The sequence below is a fragment of the Phocoena phocoena genome, chromosome 15, assembly GCF_963924675.1.
Source record: "Phocoena phocoena chromosome 15, mPhoPho1.1, whole genome shotgun sequence".
In the NCBI taxonomy this organism is placed as follows: Eukaryota; Metazoa; Chordata; class Mammalia; order Artiodactyla; family Phocoenidae; genus Phocoena; species Phocoena phocoena.
In genome coordinates this window covers 27,716,670-27,739,290 of record NC_089233.1, presented here as the reverse complement: position 1 = coordinate 27,739,290, position 22,621 = coordinate 27,716,670, and the positions used below count along the sequence as shown (strand labels likewise).

General features: G+C 43.4%; 1 protein-coding gene across 2 annotated transcripts in view; it reads right to left on the bottom strand.

The window, feature by feature from the left end:
• Positions 1 to 14,452: 14,452 nt before the first annotated feature.
• CPPED1 (calcineurin like phosphoesterase domain containing 1) overlaps positions 14,453 to 22,621 on the bottom strand; it is a 115,033-nt gene continuing 106,864 nt past the window's right edge. The window contains exon 4 of one of the 2 annotated variants that reach the window (XM_065892652.1): positions 14,453 to 14,928. In XM_065892652.1, coding sequence (XP_065748724.1) covers positions 14,699 to 14,928 — 230 coding nt within the window. In that variant the 3' untranslated portion in view covers positions 14,453 to 14,698. The remainder of the gene's footprint in view (positions 14,929 to 22,621) is intronic. The other variant, XM_065892653.1, reaches the window with a different exon arrangement.

Genomic DNA, 22,621 nt, shown 5'->3' with positions numbered 1-22,621 from the left:
GCCACTGCGATGAGAAGCCCACGCACCACAACCAAGAGTAGCTCCCGCTCGCCGCAACTAGAGAAAGCCCATGCATAGCAACGAAGATCCAGCGCAGCCAAAAATTTAAAAATAAATAAATAAATTTGTAAAAAAAAGTTGAGGCCTGCCAAGAGCCACATGAGTGAGCTTGGAAGCAGATTCCGCAGCATTCAGATAACTGCTGTCCCAGACAACAGCTTGACAACAACCTCATGACAGACTGAGCCAGAACCACTCAGCAGGGGACTTCCCTGGTGGTCCAGTGGTTAAGAATCCACCTTCCAATGCAGGGGACAAGCTTTCAATCCCTGGACAGGGAACTAAGGCCATGAACCCATTAGTCTTGTGTGTAAAATGATGTGCAGATGTGCCTTGGAAGATGGAGGGATTCTACATGGCATCAAATTCTCGAAAGGAAGGCTAAGGACAACTGGCCTAGATGAATGTTACAGGTGAGTGCTGTGGACTGAATGTTTGTGTCTCCCCTACCCTTGCAAATCCCTATGTTGAAGTCCTAACTCCCAAGGTGATGGTATTTGATGATGGGGCCGTTGGGAGGTGATTAGATCGCTAGGGTGGAGCCCTCACGATTGGGATGAGTGCCCTTATAAAGAGATAGGAGAGAGCCTGCTTCCTCTCTCTGCTCTCTGCCATGTGAGGACACAACGAAAAGGTAGCCATCCACAAACTAGCAAGCGGTCCCTCATCAGACACCAGATCTGCCAGCACCTTGATCTTAGACTTTCCAGACTCCAGAACTATGAGAACTAAATGTCTGTTGTTTAAGCCACCCAGTCAGTGGTAATTGGTTACAGCAGCCAAAACTAAGACAGTGAGGCAGGTGGTGACCTTCCAGTGCAGCCAGTTCCTATTCTTGTTGTGGGCAGAAGAACAGAATGGGGAGAAAACTGGACTTTAAATATTTGCTCTGACATCCACCATCTGCAGACTCTGGACAAGTTATCATCTAAAGCCTCGGTTTCTGCACCTGTAAGCTGAGTGTAAGAGCAATGGCTTCATAAGGTTCTTATGAAAATGAAATAGGATGTGTATGTAAAGTCAGAGCCCAGAGCCTGCTGTCTAGCAAATGCTTTCTGACAGCTGTTAAGTTCCTTAATGGGGTGAAAGAGATTTGGGTTCTGATACCGTTTTTCTCAATATTTTTAAATGAAAAAATTTTCAAATATATCTTCTTTATCCATTCATCTGTCGATGGACATTTAGGTTGTTTCCATGTCCTGGCTATTGTAAATACTGCTGCAATGAATATTAATCAGCCATAAAAAGAAATGAAATTGGGTCATTTGTAGAGACGTGGATGGACCTAGAGTCTGTCATACAGGGTGAAGTAAGTCAGAAAGAGAAAAACAAATACCGTATATTAATGCATATATGTGGAATCTAGAAAAATGGTACAGATGAACCTATCTGCAGGGTAGGAATACAAAGGCAGACATAGAGAATGGACGTGTGGACCCGGGGGGTAGAGGAGGGTGGGATGAACTGGGAGATTAGGATGGACATAAATACACTACCATGTGTAAAATAGATAGCTAGTGGGAACCTGCTGTATAGCACAGGGAACTCAGCTCAGTGCTCTGTGATGACCTAGATGTGGGGGATGGGGGGTGAGGTCCAAGAAGGAGGGCACGTGGGTATGTGTATGGCTGATTCACTTCGCTGTGCGGCAGAAACTAACACAACATTGTAAAGCAATTATACTCCAATAAAAAAAATTTTCAAATATAATGAAATGTTGTAAAGGTTTTGCAGTGAACATGAACATACCCACCACCTAGGTTCTGCCATTAAAGTTTTGCTGTATTTGCTTTATTCCATATCTATCCGCTGCTGTCTAGCAGACAGTGCTATTGCCAGACTGATGTTCTCAGACTGTAGTTAACTTTGATAAAAATCCTTACTCCTTCAAAACGCAGTGGAACCCTGCCACAGGGGAATTCAAATGAGTCCCCTGCTCTTTTTCAAAGAAAAGCACATTGTGAAATTTATCAGTATCAATTACTATTTGTACATGCTCTAATCCTTTAGGTGTTGGACGGGTTTCCTTTCTGCTGGGTTCAATTTCATGACGATAAATGGTACCCAGGGGCACGATGATTGCATTGGTGGTTTGATCCGAATTTCTGATGCTTGGCAAAATTCACCCCAAAGCAGACAATTGGTGTTAGAGCCCATGAAGGACCCAACCTGAGCCAAGATCGGTGAGGTGTCCAGGACAGAGAAGCAGAGATGAGCTCCTAATTTCTAGTTCTCCAGGATCTGGTGTTATCACCTTCAGAAAAACACATCATGCACTGAAAGGGTGTTACAATTACCAGCCCTGTTGGGGAGATGGTGCTGAACGGTCTACACAACATCAAAAAGCTTGTTTTCTTCAATGATAATTAGAGCATCTCCATAGGAGAGCTAGTTCATAAAGACGCTCCCTATGACATTGCTCCCTGCACACAAACAAGCCAGATGGGAAACTGCGACCAGGAGGGCAGAGGCCGCCACTAAGTAGTTGTGGCATCAGCATTTAGACTTTGCTGGCCAATTACGTCGGGAGAAGTGAATAAAGCTAATGAAACTTTCATCTGCGCCAGGAGCTGCAGTGTCTCCATAGGTGAGTGGGGTTGGCCCAGAAACCCCTCTGCTGGAGATCTTTGGGGGAATGTGTGACCTTATTGCTAGAATTTGTTGGAGAGAGGAAGAAAATACCTAAATAAATCAAACAGTTAAATGGATAAACTTGGTTCCATGTGTCAGAGGAGACATAACTTTAGCATGGAAAGAATTTGCTTTCCAAGCTGACTCCAAGATAAGCCAGAAGGACTTGCACGTCCGAGGACAGGCTGGGGTCCTGTTTGGTAACACGGTCCTCCTTCCACTGCAGGGGGCTGGATGCTTGCCCCCCTGCCAGCCCCCGGAGGACCACTTTGAGACCTGGGACAGTGTAGGGGTCATGGGTTCCGGAAACACACGGCTGGGTTTTGGTTCCCAGCTCCGCCACTTATGAGCTGTGTGATCCTGGGCAAGTTCCTTAACGTTTCTGTGCTTTCACTTCCTTTTCTGTAAAATGGGGATAATAAAAGTACTTACTTTAGTAGGGTTGTTTCCAGCATTCAGTGAGCTCGGGCACATGAAGCGATTAGAAGAGTGTTAGAAGAGTGACGGGCCACTTAGCTGGCGTCCCCCTGCCTCGGCTCTCCCCTCCCCTACCGACCAGAGGGCACTTTCTTTTTTCCTTTCGAGGCTGAATTGTAAAAACACCGACTGCTGCTCTGCTAGTCATTGCACTTGCCTTCCCTCTGCCCTTCCCCAGTGCCATGTCCATCCTCACTGCCTGTTGTAATGATCAACAACGATGTTATCCTGGGAATTCAGGAATATAAATCTATTTTTATTTTATTTATTATTACTTTTAAAATTATTTATTTTATTGGTTTATTTTTGGCTGCGTTGGGTCTTTGTTGCTGTGCGTGGGCCGTCTCTAGTTGCAGTGAGAGGGGGCTACTGTTCGTTGCTGTGCGCAGGCTTCTCATTGCGGTGGCTTCTCTTGTTGCAGAGCACGGGCTCTAGGCGTGTGGGCTTCAGTAGTTGTGGCTCAAGTGCTCTACAGCACAGCTCAGTAGTTGTGGCACGTGGGCTTAGCTGCTCCACAGCATGTGGGATCTTCCCGGACCAGGGATTGGACCCGTGTCCCCTGCACTGGCAGGCGGATTCTTAACCACTGCGCCACCAGGGAAGCCCCTATAAATCTATTTTTAAGCAGTCACTCTAGGAGGCTCAGCACAGGAGGGGTTGGGGTGGTGTGGGCCCTTCGTGATGCACTACTGGGCTGTATGCTGGGGTCGGGGTGGGGAGTCAAACTGTGAAGTCTGATGTTGATTAGCATCGTTACTCTCTACAGGCGCACATTCTGCATCTCATAGGCTAACACATTGAAGAATAAGCTCATTTCATCTTTATGGGGAAGGTACTATATTGTACCCATTTTAAAGATAAAGGAACTAAGTTCCCCAAACAGGACCTTACCTGTCCAAGGCCACAGAGAGTGAGTGGCAGAGCCAGGACTCAAGCCCAGATGCGCTGACTCTGTCCCATTAACACGTTTTCCTCCCTGGCCTGGGAAGACATACTGGAGGCAGGGAGATGGGCTGGGAGGCTGCGGCCATGGTTCAGTGACCTGGATGGAAGCCGTGGCTGTGGGGACGCCATTCACTGAATGCCCACTCTGTGCCTGCCACGAGCTTGACATGCATTGTTTCACTTAATCCTCACCCACATACCAGTATTATCCTACAGATAAGGATGTGAAGGTTTGCAGGGACTTAAAACACCCAAAGTTGGGCAACCACTAGTGGCCCAGATGAGATTTGGATTCAGTCTGCCTTCAGGGCTGTCAACCACTGCACCGAGGATCTGGGGGGGGCACTGGGGTGTTGGGAGTCGTGAGAGATTGGACACAGGGCAGATGGAGAGGGAGAAGCTGGGTTCCTGATTCACGGCAGAGGGTGGGGGTGTTGGCGCCTGTCAAAACAGGGAACAACAGAAGAGAAAGTGGTTTCAGAAAGGAGATGGATTCAGTTCTGGAGATGGCGTGCCTGAGCCCTCTCTGGGTCTCTGTTATGCTGTCCGCTTGGCATTTGGAGGATGTGACTCATGGGCTTAGAAGTCGTCTCATCTTAGAAATGGCTTATGTGGGAATTGTCACAAAAGAGGCAACTGATGCTATTGGCGCTTATGCTTCCCAAGGACAGAAGGGAGCAGAGAGGGCTGCCCGGGATGCAGGAAACATCAATATTTAAACTGTCTCACTGCTCTCCATTCAGCGGCCAACAAGAGGCCGTCCTGTCCCCAGGGGCTCATGATCTTTTCTGACAAACAGCAAGGTGCAGGTCTGCATGGTAAGTACCGTACAGTATCATTTACATGGCTTTTCAGGTAATCTGTGACAGGGAAAATAGGTGGTTTAGGGATACAATGCTCCAGTTTGGTAGTTTCCACAAAAAGCAAATCCAGTCTTTCGAAGACATTCTATAAGAGATGAAATGGATGAATTTCTCCATGAAATCTTGAAAGAACATCTTCAGAGCCCAAGGGGGAGACTTTGATAGGCCCGGGAGTAAGCCGCACCCTGAATGTGCTCTCCTTCAATGTCTAAGACACATCCCATAGGGTCTACCCAGGGCAGAGATTCTGTGAAAGCCAGATGGTCACCAGTCTATGCAGACGGTGGTCTTTTCCTGACAAGACAGAGAGGTGAACTGAGCATAAATCCAGAAAGTCTCACCTCTTCACAATGAAGCACAAGCACAGAGCACCTCTGAGAAACGCATTCTCGGGGCTCGGAATATGCCTGTCAATCAAGCAACCAACCAGTCCATCAACCAACCAACCCCAAGGCTCCTCCACTCTTAGGGTCACCACCCTCTCCATCCTCCTCCCTGCTGTCTCACGGCCAAGGCTGTGCTCCTCTTCCAATGAATATCCCCGTTCCATCAGTAATTTCCTTTCCCATGTCCGTTTTCACCCTCCTTCTCTTGATGGCTGCTTCCTCTGTTAACATGCTCAACTCACACCTTCTCCACTTTGCTCTCAGTCTACTCCCCTCCCGAGGTCCCTGGAATAACTGGTCTTTGTGGATTCCCTTTTCTTTCTCACTATTCATTTTTTCAGCAACTTGTGGTGTGGCATCCATGTACTCAGTGAGGCGAGCGTTCATAGTCACCAACGGTCCTTATCCTCCCCGTATTTTTTGTGATCAGCGACGGCTGTTGGGTTGTATTGTTGGCATTTCTGGTTCTGGCCAAGGGGACCTATGGAGACTTTGTTGGGGTCTCCAGGAGATACTTTCCTCTCAGATAGAAAAAAGCAACTCTGTAGGTAAAGACCCACCTCACCAGCCCTGTCTTCCTGTCTTTGAACACAGTTCTATAGGGATGTGATGCTTGGAGCTGGGCAGCCACCTTGTCAATAGGCGTCATGACGGCATCCTCGACATACAGACCTGACAGGTTGAGCTGATGGAACATCTCAAAACCACCGACTTCAGTTCCCTTTTAATGCTGAATAGTATCCCATCGTAGGAATGTACCACATTTTACTCATTCATTCAGTTATTGATGGACATTTGGGTTGTTTCTAGTTTGGGGTTATTATTACAAATAAGCTGCTATGGACAAATTTTTGGTGGAAATAGCCTACATTCTTCCTGGGTCAATACCTAGGAGTGGAACTGCTGGGTCATATGGTGGACTTTCATTTTTAAGAAATTGTCAAACTCTTTTCTAATGTTGTTGTACCATTTAATATTCTTGCCAAGAATGTATATGAGTTAGTGGACAGGAAAAAGGCTGGTTTTTCTTTACTCACCATTCACAGAATACTTCACTTCTGGTATTTAGGCTCACCATACGTGTGGGTTTCTTTTCCCCACACCAAGCAATTCTGCAACACGGGCTGGGTGTACTACAAGGTACCTCAACTCTGAGATTATCTACCTAGAGATCACATCAGATCCCAAAGGTTAAGGGTTCAGTCCCACAAGACTGCCCCATGCCCCACTTTAGATGCAAGTCCAGGTTGTCATGTGTGCTTCTGACTCCTCAGCTCTAAAGTGGAGGTTCCCACAATGCCCTTGTAGGGTTAAATGAATTTGGTAGAGAGCTCACAGAACTCAGGGAAACATTTTAGTTACTAGATCATCGGTTTATTACAAAAGGATATAACTCAGGAACAGCCAGACGAACAGATGCATAGGGCAATCTACAGCTATACTACCCTGAACCCGCCTAATCTCATCTGATCTTGGAATTTACAAGAGGTCAGGCTGGTTAGTACTTGGATGAGAGAGGCACAGGGCATGGTGTGTGGGAAGGGGCAGAGCGTCCATGCTCTCTCCAGATGTGCCACTTCCAGCACCATCACCCTGGAAGCTCCAGGAATCCCATCCTTTGGGTTTTTATGGAAACTTTGTTACGTGGCATGATTGCTTAAATCATCATTTGCTGGTGATTAATTCAATTTCCAGCCTCTTGGCCCTTCCCTGAGGATGGGCAATGGGCCTGAAAGTTCCAACCCTCTAATCTGGTTCCATTAACATAAATTCAGGTGTGGTAGAAAGGGGTTTCTTAGGAATAACAAAAGGCATCCTCATCTCTCTTCCCGTTTAGGAAATTCTAAGGGTTTTAAGAACTCTGCCAGGGACAGGGATGAGACCAAATACATATTTCTTATTATGAATCGCAATATCACAGAGTTGTACCAAATTCTCACTAACATTTGGTATTACTCTTTTCCATTTTAGCCATTTGGGTGAGTGACAGATGGCATCTCATTGTAGTTTTAATTTGCACTTGCATGTTGGCTGTGATGATGAGCATTTTTCATGTGTTTGTTGGCCATATATTTTCTTTTGCTAAGTGTCTGTTCAAATATTTTCCCCATCTTTTTCATTAGCCTTTTAAAAATTGAGTTGTAAGAGTTCTTTACATACTCTGGACACAAGCCTTTTATGTGATAAATGTGTTGTCAATATATCCTTCCCCCCTGTGGCTTAGCCTACCATTTTCTTAGCGATGTCTTTTGAAGAGCAGAAGCTTTTATAAAGTCCAATTTGGCAATATTTTATGGCTCATGTTTTCTGTGTTTGCTGAGCAGCTGGAATTTGTAAACTTTTGTCTTTTACCAAATATGGGAAGTGGTTGGCTTTAGTTTCTCCACATAATTTTCTGCTCCATGATTCCTTTCTTTTGGGGGACTCATACTGGCTGTATATTAGACATTTTGACATTGTCCCAAAGGCCCCTGAGGCTTAATTTTTTTCCAACCCTTTTTCTCTTTCTCTTTAAACTGGTTGGTGTCTATTCCTCTATCTTCATGTTCACCCATCCCCATTGTGATATTAAACCTATCCAGGGAATATTTCAAGTTCAGCTATTGTATTTTTCAGTTCTGAAATTTCCATTTGATTGTTATTATTATTGTGTTGTGTTTTTTTGCGGTACGCGGGCCTCTCACTGCTGTGGCCTCTCCCGTTGCGGAGCACAGGCTCCAGACGCGCAGGCTCAGCGGCCATGGCTCACGGGCCCAGCCGCTCCGCGGCATGTGGGATCCTCCCGGACCGGGGCACGAACCCGTGTCCCCTGCATCGGCAGGCGGACTCTCAACCACTGCGCCACCAGGGAAGCCCATCCATTTGATTATTTTTATACATTCTATTTCTCATGTGAGAGATCCTTTATATTCATTCATTTAAAGCATGCTTTTTAACTTTATCTCATTGAGCATTGTTATCATAGCTGCTTTACTACCCTAGTGTGATAATTCCAACATCTGGGGTATCTTGAGGTTGACTGTCTTTTCCTTTGTGAGTGAATCAAATTTTCTTGTTTTGTTTTTTTTGTACATCAAGTGATTTGGATTGTATCCTGGGAATCGTGCACGTCATATTGTGGAGAATTGGAATTCTGTTATACTCCCCTGAATGTTGAGGTTTTTGCTTTAGCAGGAAGTTAACTTGATTACTTAAGTTGTAAGTTCTCTGTTGCTTGCCTTAAGCAGTAGTTCAAATCTCAGTTCAATTCTTTAAGCTTTTGCTGCTCTATCCTGCTCATGTACACTTAGAGGTAAGCCAGAGATTTGTGTGAAGTTCACATAGAAAATCAGGGGATTTCCATTCCCACCTCTCTGGGATTCCTCACTCTCCAGTGACCTGGGCTTCTTCCCTGGCTTCTCTGGGCAAAGAGATGGTGGGTTTTGGGGAAACACTTTATCCATCCCAGTTGTGTTGCTCTACAACTGTGGTTTGCTCTCAGGACAAAGTGGAACAGAGAGAGGGGAAGTTTCGAGCTCCTGGTTTTTGTTCACTCTCCAAATCACCAAGTAGGCTTTTTGAGTCTATAGTTATCTGCAGCAGTGCTGGTCTGCAGGGGAAAAGCACTCAGCTCCGAGTGGAGCCCATTCCTTTTTCTGTTTACTCAGTGTGCGCCAGTCTCAACTTTCCAGAAAGATTCCCCTTCACTCCTTCCGTGGCTTCCATCTTTCTCTTCTCGTGCTGAAACGAATATGTTCCCTAAAGGTCTATTTCAAGGTTCTGTCCTTAGGTCTCTTCCAGTGCTGCTAAATTTTCTCAGGAATCTCATTCATTCACGTAGTCTCTCTGGGTACCACTTCCAAGGTGTATTTTTCACTTCTGAGTCCCACACTTGTATTTCCAGCCATCTCCTTTATATATTCCCATATAACCTTTAGTCTAAAATCAGTCCCTTCTCTGGGCTCACCTGCTTTGGTTACTGGCACAGCATTCATTCAGTGAGCAGGGCTTAGAATTACTAAGAGTCAAGAACACTTCTCTCTTTATCCCCAATTTCTTCACTGTGAGTGGAGAACCAAAGATAACACTGATGCTGTTATTTACTGACCTGTTGACAATACCTAACTTTGAGGACGATTCCCAAAGAACTACCACAAGGCTTAGGAATGTGGCCTCTTTCCCCTCCTTGTATTGTGTTAATGTTGATAATTAGTATTGCTATCTATCTTTATTTATTCCACATTCATGGTATAAGTATTCATTGAGCAGCTCCTCTGTCCCAGGCAGGGTTCTAGGCATTGGGAAGAATGGCCGATGAGACAGACAAGGTCCCTGCTGTTCCGAAGCTTGCATTCGGGGGTGGGCGTGGGGGGGGATATAAAGATCAAGAAAAACAAGTAAATTTCTTAGTGACATGCTATGAAGAAAGTAAACAAGGGAGTGGGGAGGTGATGCCTGGGGCTGAGGAACATAACCACAGACAGGTGGGGAAGGATACTCTGAGGAATTCTGAGCTGAGGTCAAAATGATAGGAAGCCAATTCCCATCAGAGGAAACAGGAAGTGCACAGGGCAGTGGGACGGTCAGCAAGGGCAGGGTGGCAGAGCCGATGCTGAGAGATACGGGCGGGGCTGGGGCAGAGTGGGCGGGGCCTGGGAGGTCGTAGGAAGGAGTCTGGACTTTGTTGTAAGTGAGATGCAAAGCCCCATTAATGAAGAAAATTACTTTTTAAAGACAAATATCAGAACAGAATAATAAAAGGTAACTTGTGAATATTCACATTCAATACAATTTATTTACATAGGTTTTTTACTTACATTGTTGTTTTAGGTGTTATCTAAAGAAAAAAACCAATCTGTATATATTTGTGTGTGTATGTGTATAGTCACTAACGTTAAAATAAAAAAAAGGAAATAAAATACATTGAAGGCAAAAGATAATTTAGTCAGTAAAATGTTTTCTAGAAAGATGCTGGAAATCATTTATTATTCCAAGAAAAAAATCCTCCACTGTGCCTATATATAAATATACCTAAGAGCTCTCCAATGGTGTAAGACAGTATTTTATGAAATTATTAAAAAGATCAGTATTACCTGTCAAGTACTATCTCTTGCACGTGCAACCAAAACTGCTAAGGTTATCTGAACAAGAAATCCCTGGTGTCTATTACAGAGAGCTTTTAATAGAACTTGCCTTGACAATTTATTCCTAAATCTTCTTTTTTCCCCTTAGCTCAATACTATATTGCTACTTAATTTCATGACTGCACAAAACTGTTTTAGACACTACTTGGGGAATAAGTATTAAGAGTTCAAGTAAATGCAAATGATGTTTTTGCTACCTTTTCTCAAAAGATTTCACATTAGAAGACAGGCTATAATATTAAACTGTATTGTGTGTATGTAGATTCTACAGTTATATGTAACTCAGTATCTTTTGCAGGTACATAAGGTAAATGGTCCTAGTGTTTTTTTTATTTTTTATAGTGCTGCTATGAACATAGGGGTGCATGTACCTTTTCTGTTTTTAATAGATCTTTACTGGAGTATAATTGCTTCACTATACTGTGTTAGTTTCTGTTGCACGAGGCTTATCAGCCATATGCACACACGTGTTCCCATACCCCCTCTCTTTTGAGCCTCCCTCCCACCCTCCCTATCCCACCTCCCTAGGTCATCACAAAGCACCGAGCCAATCTCCCTGTGCTATGCTGCTGCTTCCCACCAGCCAACTATTTTACATTGGGTAGTGCATATATGTCGATGCTACTCTCACTTCACCCCAGCTTTGCCCTCCCACCCCATGTCCTCAAGTTCATTTTCTATGTCTACCTCCTTATTCCTGCCCTGCAACTACATTCATCAGTACCTTTTTTTTTTAGATTCCATATAAATAAATAAATAAATAAATAAATAAATATATATATATATATATACTTTTAATAGAACTGTTAGCATACAGTATTTGTTTTTCTCTTTCTGACTTACTTCACTCGGTATGACAGACTCTAGGTCCATCCACCTCACTACAAGTAACTCAATTTCGTTTCTTTTTATGGCTGAGTAATATTCCATTGTATATATGTGCCACATTTTCTTTATCCATTCATCCAATGATGGACATTTAGGTTGCTTCCATGTCCTGGCTATTGTAAATAGTGCTTCAATGAACATTGTGGTACATGTCTCTATTTGAATTACGGTTTTCTCAGGGTATATGCCCAGTAGTGGGATTTCTGGGTCATATGGTAGCTCTATTTTTAGTTTTTTAAGGAACCTCCATACTGTAATTTTTATTGGAGTCTAGTTGATTTGCAGTGTTGTGTTAGTTTCTGCTGTCCAGCAAAGTGAATCCGTTATATATATACATATATCCACTCTTTTTTAGATTATCTTCCCAGTCCTAGTGTCATCAGTCAGGCTTAAAACTAGTGTTTGCCCCATAACCCTTTATTAGGGACTGACTAACTAGCAATGCTGAAAAATCAAAATATTAGGAAATGTTCTGTTTGTTAGTGCCATGAAGTTTACCACATTTTTCCCCCCGTTCTCCAACTTGAGGGGAAACATGACTGAAGACTTCAGATAAACTTACTCATTGTAAAAACCAAATGCAGTTAGATGATCATCTCCCCACCTGCTATCCACAAACCCACCCTTGAGTCCTCACAGTCCAGTTCTAGATCACTTTAAATAAGCTTCCTCCATTAGCAGCCCCTTATTTTTTTCCCAATTAAAATGATTAATTGGAGGGGGGGAGCATTAGGTGGCCCTCTCTGCCCTGAGAGAGATGCTGGCTTCCTACCTGCTGGGGTGAAAACTATAAACAAGGAAGGAAGCTTCATCTGATGAAGTGTTTACTGTTGTGGCCAGAGCTGTGTCCTGCGGCCCATTACGGTTCAATTCAGCTTTTCAATCTCCTCCAGTGAAAATTCTCTGCCTGGAACGACCTGCTCCTTGGACAGGCTTTTGCCACCCTGAACCTGGTGTCAGAGAAGGGGCTTCTGGGCCTTGCCTAGGCTTTACAAACGCTGGGATGAAGTCCCAGGGCCTCCAGCTAACTGGGTGCCATGTTGGCAAGAGCGGGTACGAACCTCTCACCTGTGAAAAACGTTTTCCGGGAAAGAGGATAACGTCAGGGAGCGTAGGCTCAACAGCTGGACTGTTTGTATCTCAATCCTTCGCTCCTCACTGATGAGGTGAGTGACCTTGGCCAAGCGGCCCCACCTCTCTGAGCCAAAGGACTTAAAACAGTACTTAGCACCTAACAAACATTCGAAACCATAGCACTTATGATCATGGTGTGTTTTATTGTTTATCTCAGTATAAGGCACTTTAAAAAAAAATACGTCTTTTTTTTTTTTTTTTTTTAAAGAAAAAGGACTCATAAGTGAACGCATTGGTAATTATTATCAGAATGATACACTATCATTTCCTAACTGCTTTCTGAACCTATCACCATTGGGGAATACTGCTGTTTGGTTACTTTAAAAATGGTGAGAATTTCATAGGATTCCCTATTCGTAGCATATTCTTGCTGTGTTTTGAATCAATTATCTTCCTTATTAGGTTTTTGGAGAAGGAGATTTAGAAGTTTCATTTCAATTACTTTTAATTATTCCCATATCCTTCCCCAAACCCAAGTGCCACAGTCTAGAGCATTTTGCACAGGTGACGTGACAAAGAGAGCTCCAGTCCGCGGTGATTAAACTCTCCCCGTTTCCCCCAGGAGACCCACATCCACACTGATGGTCCTGGTTCACACTGCTCACGTCCGATTCTGAAGTTACCACATCCCAGGCCTCAAACGCATGGCTTATTCGTTACGCCTCTTACTGAATTCCCCTTCTTGATCTCTTCTATCCCCGTCTGTTGCAAAGAAAAACGAATGTGAAGCAAGAATCCAGCAGAACTCTAAAACAGGAGCATTCTGATTTTGAAAATTTTTAATTTCTTGCCACATTAACAATGAGCTATGGTGTGTCACCGATCTGTAGTAAAATTAACTTCTTGTCTTTTGTTCCTTCTGAATTTATATATCCAGTTATCTTTCTATTTAATTTCACATGGTTTTGCTACACTGACTGAAGCTTTTTAACATGAAAGTCTTTTAATTTAATGGACTTTGCAGTTCATTTGCAACCAGTTTTTTGTGTTTTTGTTTTGTTTTGTTAGAATGACTGAATGCTACTGCATAACGCTGTGAAGTTTTCCTGGCAGGATGGCGAGTACCCAGGCTCCCTGTCCACCAGGATGACTGCTGGAAAAGGCGACATGGATAAAATTACGCAGTGGTCAGGAGCCGCAGAGAAGCTGCAGCGAGGTAGATTCAACAAAGACAATGCTGATTTTAACCCATCCACGCTCCTTGGTCAAGGGATCCTGCACCAGCGCATCTAATCAAAATTGGTGCCAATTTAGATAACGTGGCTGAAAGCACTGTTTTTGCCCCACAGGAATTTCTGCTTGGTTTCTGAAGAACTCTGCATCAATTCCCATGTTTTCTGTCAAAGTAGACAGAGCTAAGAGTCTCATAAACGGAGGATGATTCCGATCACACGAGAACATCCACCTGCGGAGGGAGTTACTGCAGCAGCGAATGCGAACGTGAGTGAATCAGACGTGCTTGCCTATGACTGCAGAGGCGGTCTTTTAGGGCTTCGGTTCTAGTCTCCGGGATGAGGTTTTTGAATATGGACGATTTATGTGCAAAGGTGACTTTTCTAGCCGCCATGAAGGTAAACTCGAGCTTTGACTTGTATCCGCTTCATCATCGGCCATAACAGATGTCCCAGACTTTAATAGTAAATGTCGGCTACTCAGCTCCTCAGCCAGATGAGTTTCTGGCTCTGGTAACGGAACACAATTATTTGTTTTGTTAGGAAGGAAAGGAGATGATCTTCGTTTTGCCTAGCATTTGGGGAGTTGTGACCACGGTTTACTATAATCAGATGAATTTTGTTCAAAGAATCATCAGAGATCACACTTGGATATCAGGGTGTGACTGAGATCGACAGGTTGACATTTACCATACGATGCCAGAAAACCATCTGATTCAGAGCAGAGTTGAGAGACACATCATTAGGAGAACTTATTCAATCACCCATGCAGAGAGATTCTAATAATATCATTTATTCTTTCATTCCCAGGCTCCTCCCCTCTCTTTTGCATAGGGAGGGCAGTTCTATTTTAAGTATCATTTACGACAGGGCCTAGCTCTCTGACTGAAGCGCAAGGACATAAACTCACAAATCTGCCTGGTACACTTTTTTATTTCAATATGGGGTTGTGTGCAGCTACTGTTCTTCCAAAATGAAAAAACAGTAGAAGTGAAAAGTGAATAAATCATAATAGGCAATCATTTTTTCTTCAACAAATCCATCAGATCGTCTTCTATTCCCTTCTCACTCAGCTCATCTAAACTGTAGTATCGATGGACGATCTTCTCAGCGGTGACCACCACGACTCGGAGCCCGTGGGTGTCTTTGCCCAGCTGGCACCCGATGGCAGATGATACCACCATGTCGAGGTCCTGGTAGGTGCCCCCGGCATTTCTGTGGTAGTGGCCTGAGAACACAGCTTTGATACCTGCAGGGAAGGGAAAAAACATTAGGGGGCCAAGGATTTCCATTTAGGTAACTTGGGGGTTCCAGTGGTTTCTTCTGTGAAGAACACATATTATTATAGTAAAAGCATAATATTATTCAGCATATGATAAATAAGGAGGCAGCATACATGACATCCACAATCTTTTCGAGGATAACTCATATATATATAATACATTATTAACCTGTTTCTTGTAACTCATACAGGAAAGTACTAGGGGACAAGGAGAGAAGGGAGAAAAGGTGAATGACCTTGGGAGAGATGAAGGAAATATTTTGAGGCCTATATAACAGCCATAGAGTAGAAGGTACATGTCTATGAAAAATAATGTTTATCAGAAATATAGATCAATGGAACAGGATAGAAAGCCCAGAGATAAACCCACACACATATGGTCACCTTATCTTTCATAAAGGCAGCAAGAATATACAATGGAGAAAAGGCAGCCTCTTCAGTAAGTGCTGCTGGGAAAACTGGACAGCTACGTGTAAAAGAATGAAATTAGAACACTCCCTAACACCACACACAAAAATAGACTCAAAATGGATTAAAGACCTAAATGTAAGGCCAGACATTATCAAACTCTTAGAGGAACACGTAGGAAGAACACTCTATGACATAAATCACAGCAAGATCCTTTTTGACCCACCTCCTAGAGAAATGGAAATAAAGACAAAAATAAACAAATGGGACCTAATGAAACTTAAAAGCTTTTTGCACAGCAAAGGAAACCATAAACAAGACCAAAAGACAATCCTGAGAATGGGAGAAAATATTTGCAAACGAAGCAACTGACAAAGGATTAATCTCAAAAATATAAAAGCAGCTCAACAGCAAAACAACAAACAACCCAATGCAAAAATGGGCAGAAGACCTTAATAGACATTTCTCCAAAGAAGACATACAGATGGCCAACAAACACATGAAAGGATGCTCAACATCACTAATCATCAGCGAAATGCAAATCAAAACTACAATGAGGTATCACCTCACACCAGTCAGAATGGCCATAATCAAAAATCTAGAAACAATAAATGCTGGAGAGGGTGTGGAGAAAAGGGAACCCTCTTGCACTGTTGGTGGGGATGTAAACTGATACAACCACTATGGAGAACAGTATGGAGGTTCCTTAAAAGACTAAAAATAGAACTACCATATGATCCAGCAATCTCACTGCTGGGCACATACCTGGAGAAAACCATAATTCAAAAAGAGTCATGTACCACAATGTTCATTGCAGCTCTATTTACAATAGTCAGGGCATGGAAGCAACCTAAGTGTCCATCATCAGATGAATGGATAAAAGAAGATGTGGCACATACATACAATGGAATATTACTCAGCCATAAAAAGAAATGAAATTGAGTTATTTGTAGTGAGGCGGATGGACCTAGAGTCTGTCATACAGAGGGAAGTAAGTCAGAAAGAGAAAAACAAATACCGTATGCTAATAAATATATATGGAATCTAAAAAAAAGAAGGTTCTGAAGAACCTAGGGGCAGGACAGCAATAAAGACGCAGACACAGAGAATGGACTTGAGGACACGGGGAGGGGGAAGGGTAAGCTGGGATGAAGTGAGAGAGTGGCATGGACTTATATACACTACCAAATGTAAAATAGATAGCTAGTGGGAAGCAGCCGCATAGCACAGGGAGATCAGCTCGGTGCTTTGTGTCCACCTAGAGGGGTGGGATAGAGAGGGTGGGAGGGAGACGCAAGAGGGAGGAGATATGGGAACGTATGTATACGTATAGCTGATTCACATTGTGATACAGCAGAAATTAACACACCATTGTGAAGCAATTATACTCCAGTAAAGATGTTAAAAAAATAAATAAAGGAATAGCTGGATGGAAGGAGAAAAAGGTTTGAAATAGGAGAAGGGATAAGGAGGTGGACTTGTCCCTCTCTTTTAAACAGATACTTTTTACTCATTAATTCCTTCATATTTCTCAGGAATCCCTGAGTCCAGGAGCCAAAGATAGGGCCAGTGAAATAAGAAAACGTGAAGACATGTATGCAGCAAGGAGAAGGTACACGTTCCACACCACGAGAGAACAAGCTATTTACAAGCACTCCTCCAAATCTCTATAATTGACACCCAATTCAAATTCCCACTGTTATTCACTGTTCATAGGGTACAGCTTTATTTTGGAAGCTGCCGTGTTCTCATTGTGAAAACGGAGATGGGATTTAATAGGCAACATCTTCTCTGTTTTAAATGTCCTTCTGGTATTTTGCATGTGTAAAGCTGTTCTTACCCCCATCCAGGAGTCCTGACTCTAGGAGAAGCTGTTTTAACTTATCATTGGTTGCTTAGTGTCGCAGAGATCAGCCACCCAGGACTGGACTTGCTGGTTAGCCAACAGGCATCTAAAGGACTTTTGGTGTATCTTATTCATCTTAGGACGTGGAAAGTACACCTCAAAGAATTTTTAAAAGTGTAAATCATATACTATGGTATATGTAATCATTTGTTGTCTAGCATCAAGATTACTGACAGCTGTATTAAAATCTTTTTGAAAAAAAATGTTCATGGAGTTCTAGTCAAGATAGCACAGCATGGTCAACATTTAATGTACCTCCTCCTCTCCAAACGTAGATCTATGATGGATAAAATATTTTTAAAAAACCCAAAGGACAGAGATAGCTTCAATACCAAAATAAATAGCTCTATGGACCAGAAAAAAAGCAGGAAGGCAGAGTAATGAGTGGGAGTTGAGCTATTACAAGATAATCAAGATTGAAAGCACTTTCTCTGAGATGAGGCAATAAAGGCTGGCTCCCGGCTGGAAACAGGGGTGGTGTTAATAATACCTCCGTTTATGGAAGGAGACTGAAGAAAACCACCACTGCCCTGTTCCAGGGTGGTGGTGGGCTGGTACACCCTGGTACAAGCGCTCCAGAAAAAAAAAAAAAGGACCTGATTTGTAATGTTTACTCATTTCCATGGAGTTAACATTCTCACGATGGCCGATTTCAAATGACCAACGTGATGTCACTGAACCAGAGTGGTCAAGAGATGCCCAGGAGCACACCCACCACCACGGAGTGTTCCCAACACACATACAAGAGCTGTACGCAGCCAAAGAGCAGGGGTGAGAATAATACGGAGCAAGATAATTAGAAAATGGTTAAGTGTCGAGTATGAGTATTTATTACCTTTGCGTCTCAATATAATTTACTTAATGAGTTTGTATAATTAAATTCTAACAATGGCTGTTTAACAACCAACTCACACAATTCTCTAACACTTAATCATTGGTTTTCATGTGTTGGTAGGAGCTGTCTCCAGCACAGCACTGGGTGAAGGCTTATAGCAACCCACGGGTCTAGGGAGGAAGGACAGACACAGGTTCAAGTCACGAAACTGAAACACGGTTTCGCAGGATGACTGGAGGGCCAGGACTCTAAAGCACTATCCTGAGGCCTGGTCCGCGATGGGGGCCGAAACCCCTGCACAGGGAGAAGTCGGTCAAGAGGAAAAGTGAGGGAAAAACCACCGCCTCCCCCGCTGCAAATACTCCTTACCCAAACTGAACCTGAAATAAAAAAGTCCACCATCCGTGAAAATTTCATGCTAAGTAAGACAGTCTTCAAACTCTTCAATCAGGAATATGAATTCACTTCAGGGGAAATCAACGATATAAACTGTCTGAGAAATACTTAAAATAAATGTTTAGGATATCAAACGTACTCAATAAAGGACAAATATCCATTAAAAAGAACAAGATGTTGTGAAACGAAACGGGCATGAATTGAATGAGAAGGGTTGGTAATGGAAATTTAGAAATGGTGGACATAAAACCTATGAATTAAAATTTTAAAACAAAACCCTCAATAAATGGGATAAATTCTAGACTAGACACGAATCAGACAGGGAATTAGTGAATGAAAAGGTAGAAATGTGGAGCTGAATCAGAAAACAACACAGACACCCAGACATAAGCAATAAGAATGAGTTCAAAGAACCCAAAGGATGGGTTATTTGGAATTTTCCAGAAAGGAGGAACATATGGGTCTTCAAATGAAAAGTACTAATAGGATAAATAAAAATCAATTTATACTGACATATGCCATGGTAAAATTATGGAGCATCAGAAAGAAAAGTCTTAAAAAGGTATCATGGTGGGACTTCCCTGGTGGTGCAGTGGTTAAGAATCTGCCTGCCAATGCAGGGGACACGGGTTCGAGCCCTGGTCTGGGAAGATCCCACATGCCGCGGAGCAGCTGGGCCCGTGAGCCACAGCTGCTGAGCCTGCGTTCCAGAGCCCACGAGCCACAGCTGCTGAGCACGTGTGCCACAACTGCTGAGGCCCGTGCACCTAGAACCCATGCTCCACAGCAGGAGAAGCCACAGCAATGAGAAGCCCGCGCACTGCAACGAAGACCCAACACAGCCAAAAAAAAAAAAAAGATATCATGGCAAAAGTACTATAAAGGGATGACAATTAGACAGGTAGCAGGCATCTCAGCCATAAAAGAATCAGGGAGTAATACTTTCAAAATGCTGAAGGCAAGTACTTGTGAACCTCAAATTTTGTACCTAGCTAAACCATCATTCAAGTTTAAGGGCAAAACAGATACATGTTTGGACATATAAAGACTAAGAGTTTACCACTTCTCGAAACATTATGCCGAGTTAAAGAAGTCAGATGCAGAAGGCCACATATTGTATGGTTCCATTTGTAAGAAATGTCCCGAATGGGCAAATCCATAGCGAAAGAACGTATATTAGTGGCTGCTGGGTGAAGAGGGGAAAGAGTGAGTGGGAATGACTGTTAATGAGCACAGGGTTTCTTTGCAGAATGGTAAAAATGGTCTGGAATTAGACAGTGGCAATGGTTGCACAGTCCTGTGAATATATTAAAGCCACTGAATTTTGGAGTAAATTGTACGGTATGTGAATTATACAGCTCAATAAAAAAAGGTTGTTTTTTTTTTTTAAACCCGTATGGGAAGGGGAGGAAGCTAGAATGATCCATGTGGTAATGGATTAGAGTTGGAGACATCAGTATGAACTTGTGTTTACCTTAACGTGTAAACCCTGCTGACATCTGGAAATATATATAGATGTGTATGTACACAGGTTAGTAGAGAGACACACATTTCTTGCTCTGTCAGGTGCAAGTGCCTAGGAGCAAGGACACATGCTAGCAGGGAGCACACGTAGCAGCCACATCTTGGTTTCTACTTCTATTCTCCAACAAAAGGAACTATGGATCCTTGGAGAAATGGGTGCCTGTAAGACTGGGGCAGGAAATGTATTTAAAAAGCCACGAGTCTATACTAATACAAATAACTGACTAAATATATGTGGGGTAAAGAGACAAACATCCCATACAGAAGACTAACAGATAATTTATGTGGAAATTCCTCCTTTAAGGAGGTGGAGTATAACTCCCTACCCCTTAGGTATGGGTTGTGCATAGCGACTTCCTTCAAAGAGTGAAGAATAAAGAGGGGTTTGTTGTTTTTTTTTTTTAAAAATAACTTTACAGGGGAGAAACTGACGAACATCAACAGTGATGATATGTCAGGTTGATGGTATGTACCTTGATATGACTGGGATTAAAACAGTAATTGACCTGTGTGGTCTTCCTCCCTTAAACCCATAATTCTGGCATGAAAAAGACATCAGACAGATCCCAATAGACATTCTATAAAATACCTGACCAGTACTTCTCAAAACTGTAAAGGTCGTCAAAAATAAGCAAAGTCTAAGAAATGGTCACAGTCAAGAGGCACCCACACCAATGCAATACTGCTCAGCAGTAAAAAGGCATCAACTAGTGACACATGCCGCGTCTTGAGTGGGCATCAAGGAGGTTACGCTGATTTTAAAAAGCCAACTCAAAAGGTTCCATACAGTATGATGCCACTTACATAACATTCTTTTTTTTTTTTTTTTTTTTTTTTTTTTTTTATGCGTTACGCGGGCCTCTCACTGTTGTGGCCTCTCCCGTTGCGGAGGACAGGCTCCGGACGCGCAGGCTCAGCGGCCATGGCTCACGGGCCCAGCCGCTCCGCGGCATGTGGGATCTTCCCAGACCGGGGCACGAACCCGTGTCCCCTGCATCGGCAGGCGGACTCTCAACCACTGCGCCACCAGGGAAGCCCCATAACATTCTTAAAGTGACAAAAATTATATAGTGGCTAGGAGTTAGGGACAGGAATGAAGGGGGCTGGGAGTGGGTGTGGCTACAGGAGGGACCCTCATGGTGAGAGAACTGTTCTACATTTGACAATGATTCAAAAAAGGTATGAAGGAAATACGATCAAATTGTTTAACCCTTCTTGGTAGTAGGGTTCTGGGAGACTTTGAACGGAGCTCTGGAGACTACAGCCACTCTCCAGCAGCAAGAACTGAGACCCACCTGCGGGCAGGTGTGGGTCTGCCAGCCCTGGACCATGGCTAGGGATGGAAAGGAAGGTGACCCAGGTTTCCCTACTTAAAACAGCCAAGGGTGGAGAGAAACAGCTATTTCCGTCGACTGTTATTAGGATGCAAACAGATACAACTCATTTCATAGGGTAATTAGGTGCTATTAGGTTCTGACATTTTGCTGTGCGTTCCCCTTGACCCAACACCACCATTTTCATATAAATTTATCCTTCCGAGATACCCAGAGAAGAGCCCACAGATGTAGGTGTGTTTGTGGGGACAAATAAACAGTGCTCACAGAGGCACTGTTTGTAATATTCGTTTATGGGAGACTGGATAAATTATAGTATGCGTATTAAAAAAAAAAAAAAAGAGGTTGATTTACATGTACCGGCACTGAAAGGCACCCAATATATTATTAAGTATGAACAGCAAGATGTAAAAAGAAGTGTTGTGTGATCCTGCCTTTGTAAAATTAAGATAACGCCCATATAAGAGGGTGTGTGCTTGAGTTTGTACCCCCAGCTGAATGGGGGAGAAACAGACACTAAACTCACACAGGTGATTTCACCACCAGGGTGGTGGGGTGGGATTAGCAAGGACGGGCATCACTTTCTATGTTTTTATTACTATAATGTTTGCAGTGATCATGACCTGCATTGATTTGGCGATCACAAACAAACATCAAGGTGACGTGGACTGGGAAAGAATGATGACAGGAGGGATGGAGGTGCTGCCACACCAGGGCCGGAGCTGTGTGGCTAAAAGCTGCAGCTGGAACCGCTGGGTTGGGTGTATCGCCGTTAAGTTGGGGAAGTGAACAGCTCCTGATCACTCAGGCTGCAGGGCCGTGAAAATGACTGCTTCCTCCACTGCCTTCCTGGGGTTTCCGAGCCTTACGGCCTGTGCCGTCAGACGCCCAAATGGGAGAGTGTGCGACTAGACCCACCTCGGGGAGCTGCTAACGGCCGGTCGGAAAGCACTTAGTATTATTATTTGGTTGTATGCTAAATTATGTTTATGAAATTTGGCTCTTTAGGCCTAATTCATAGTTGCAAAATGTACTATTCTGGAAGGAATGTTTGGCAATTTTGAAAGTTGCTCGCATTAGCCGTAATTAGCTGTGAAAACTCATTTATGTTTAGACTTCACGCCGTTATTTGTTGGCATTCGCAGAGACAGGAGTGTTAACGGGGACTGTGCAAGTGACTGGCAGACCTTTCAGAAGGGGTCTCAGTGGACTGTGGAGAGCTGGGCTTCTCTGCCATCAGCGTGTCCCATCCATTTC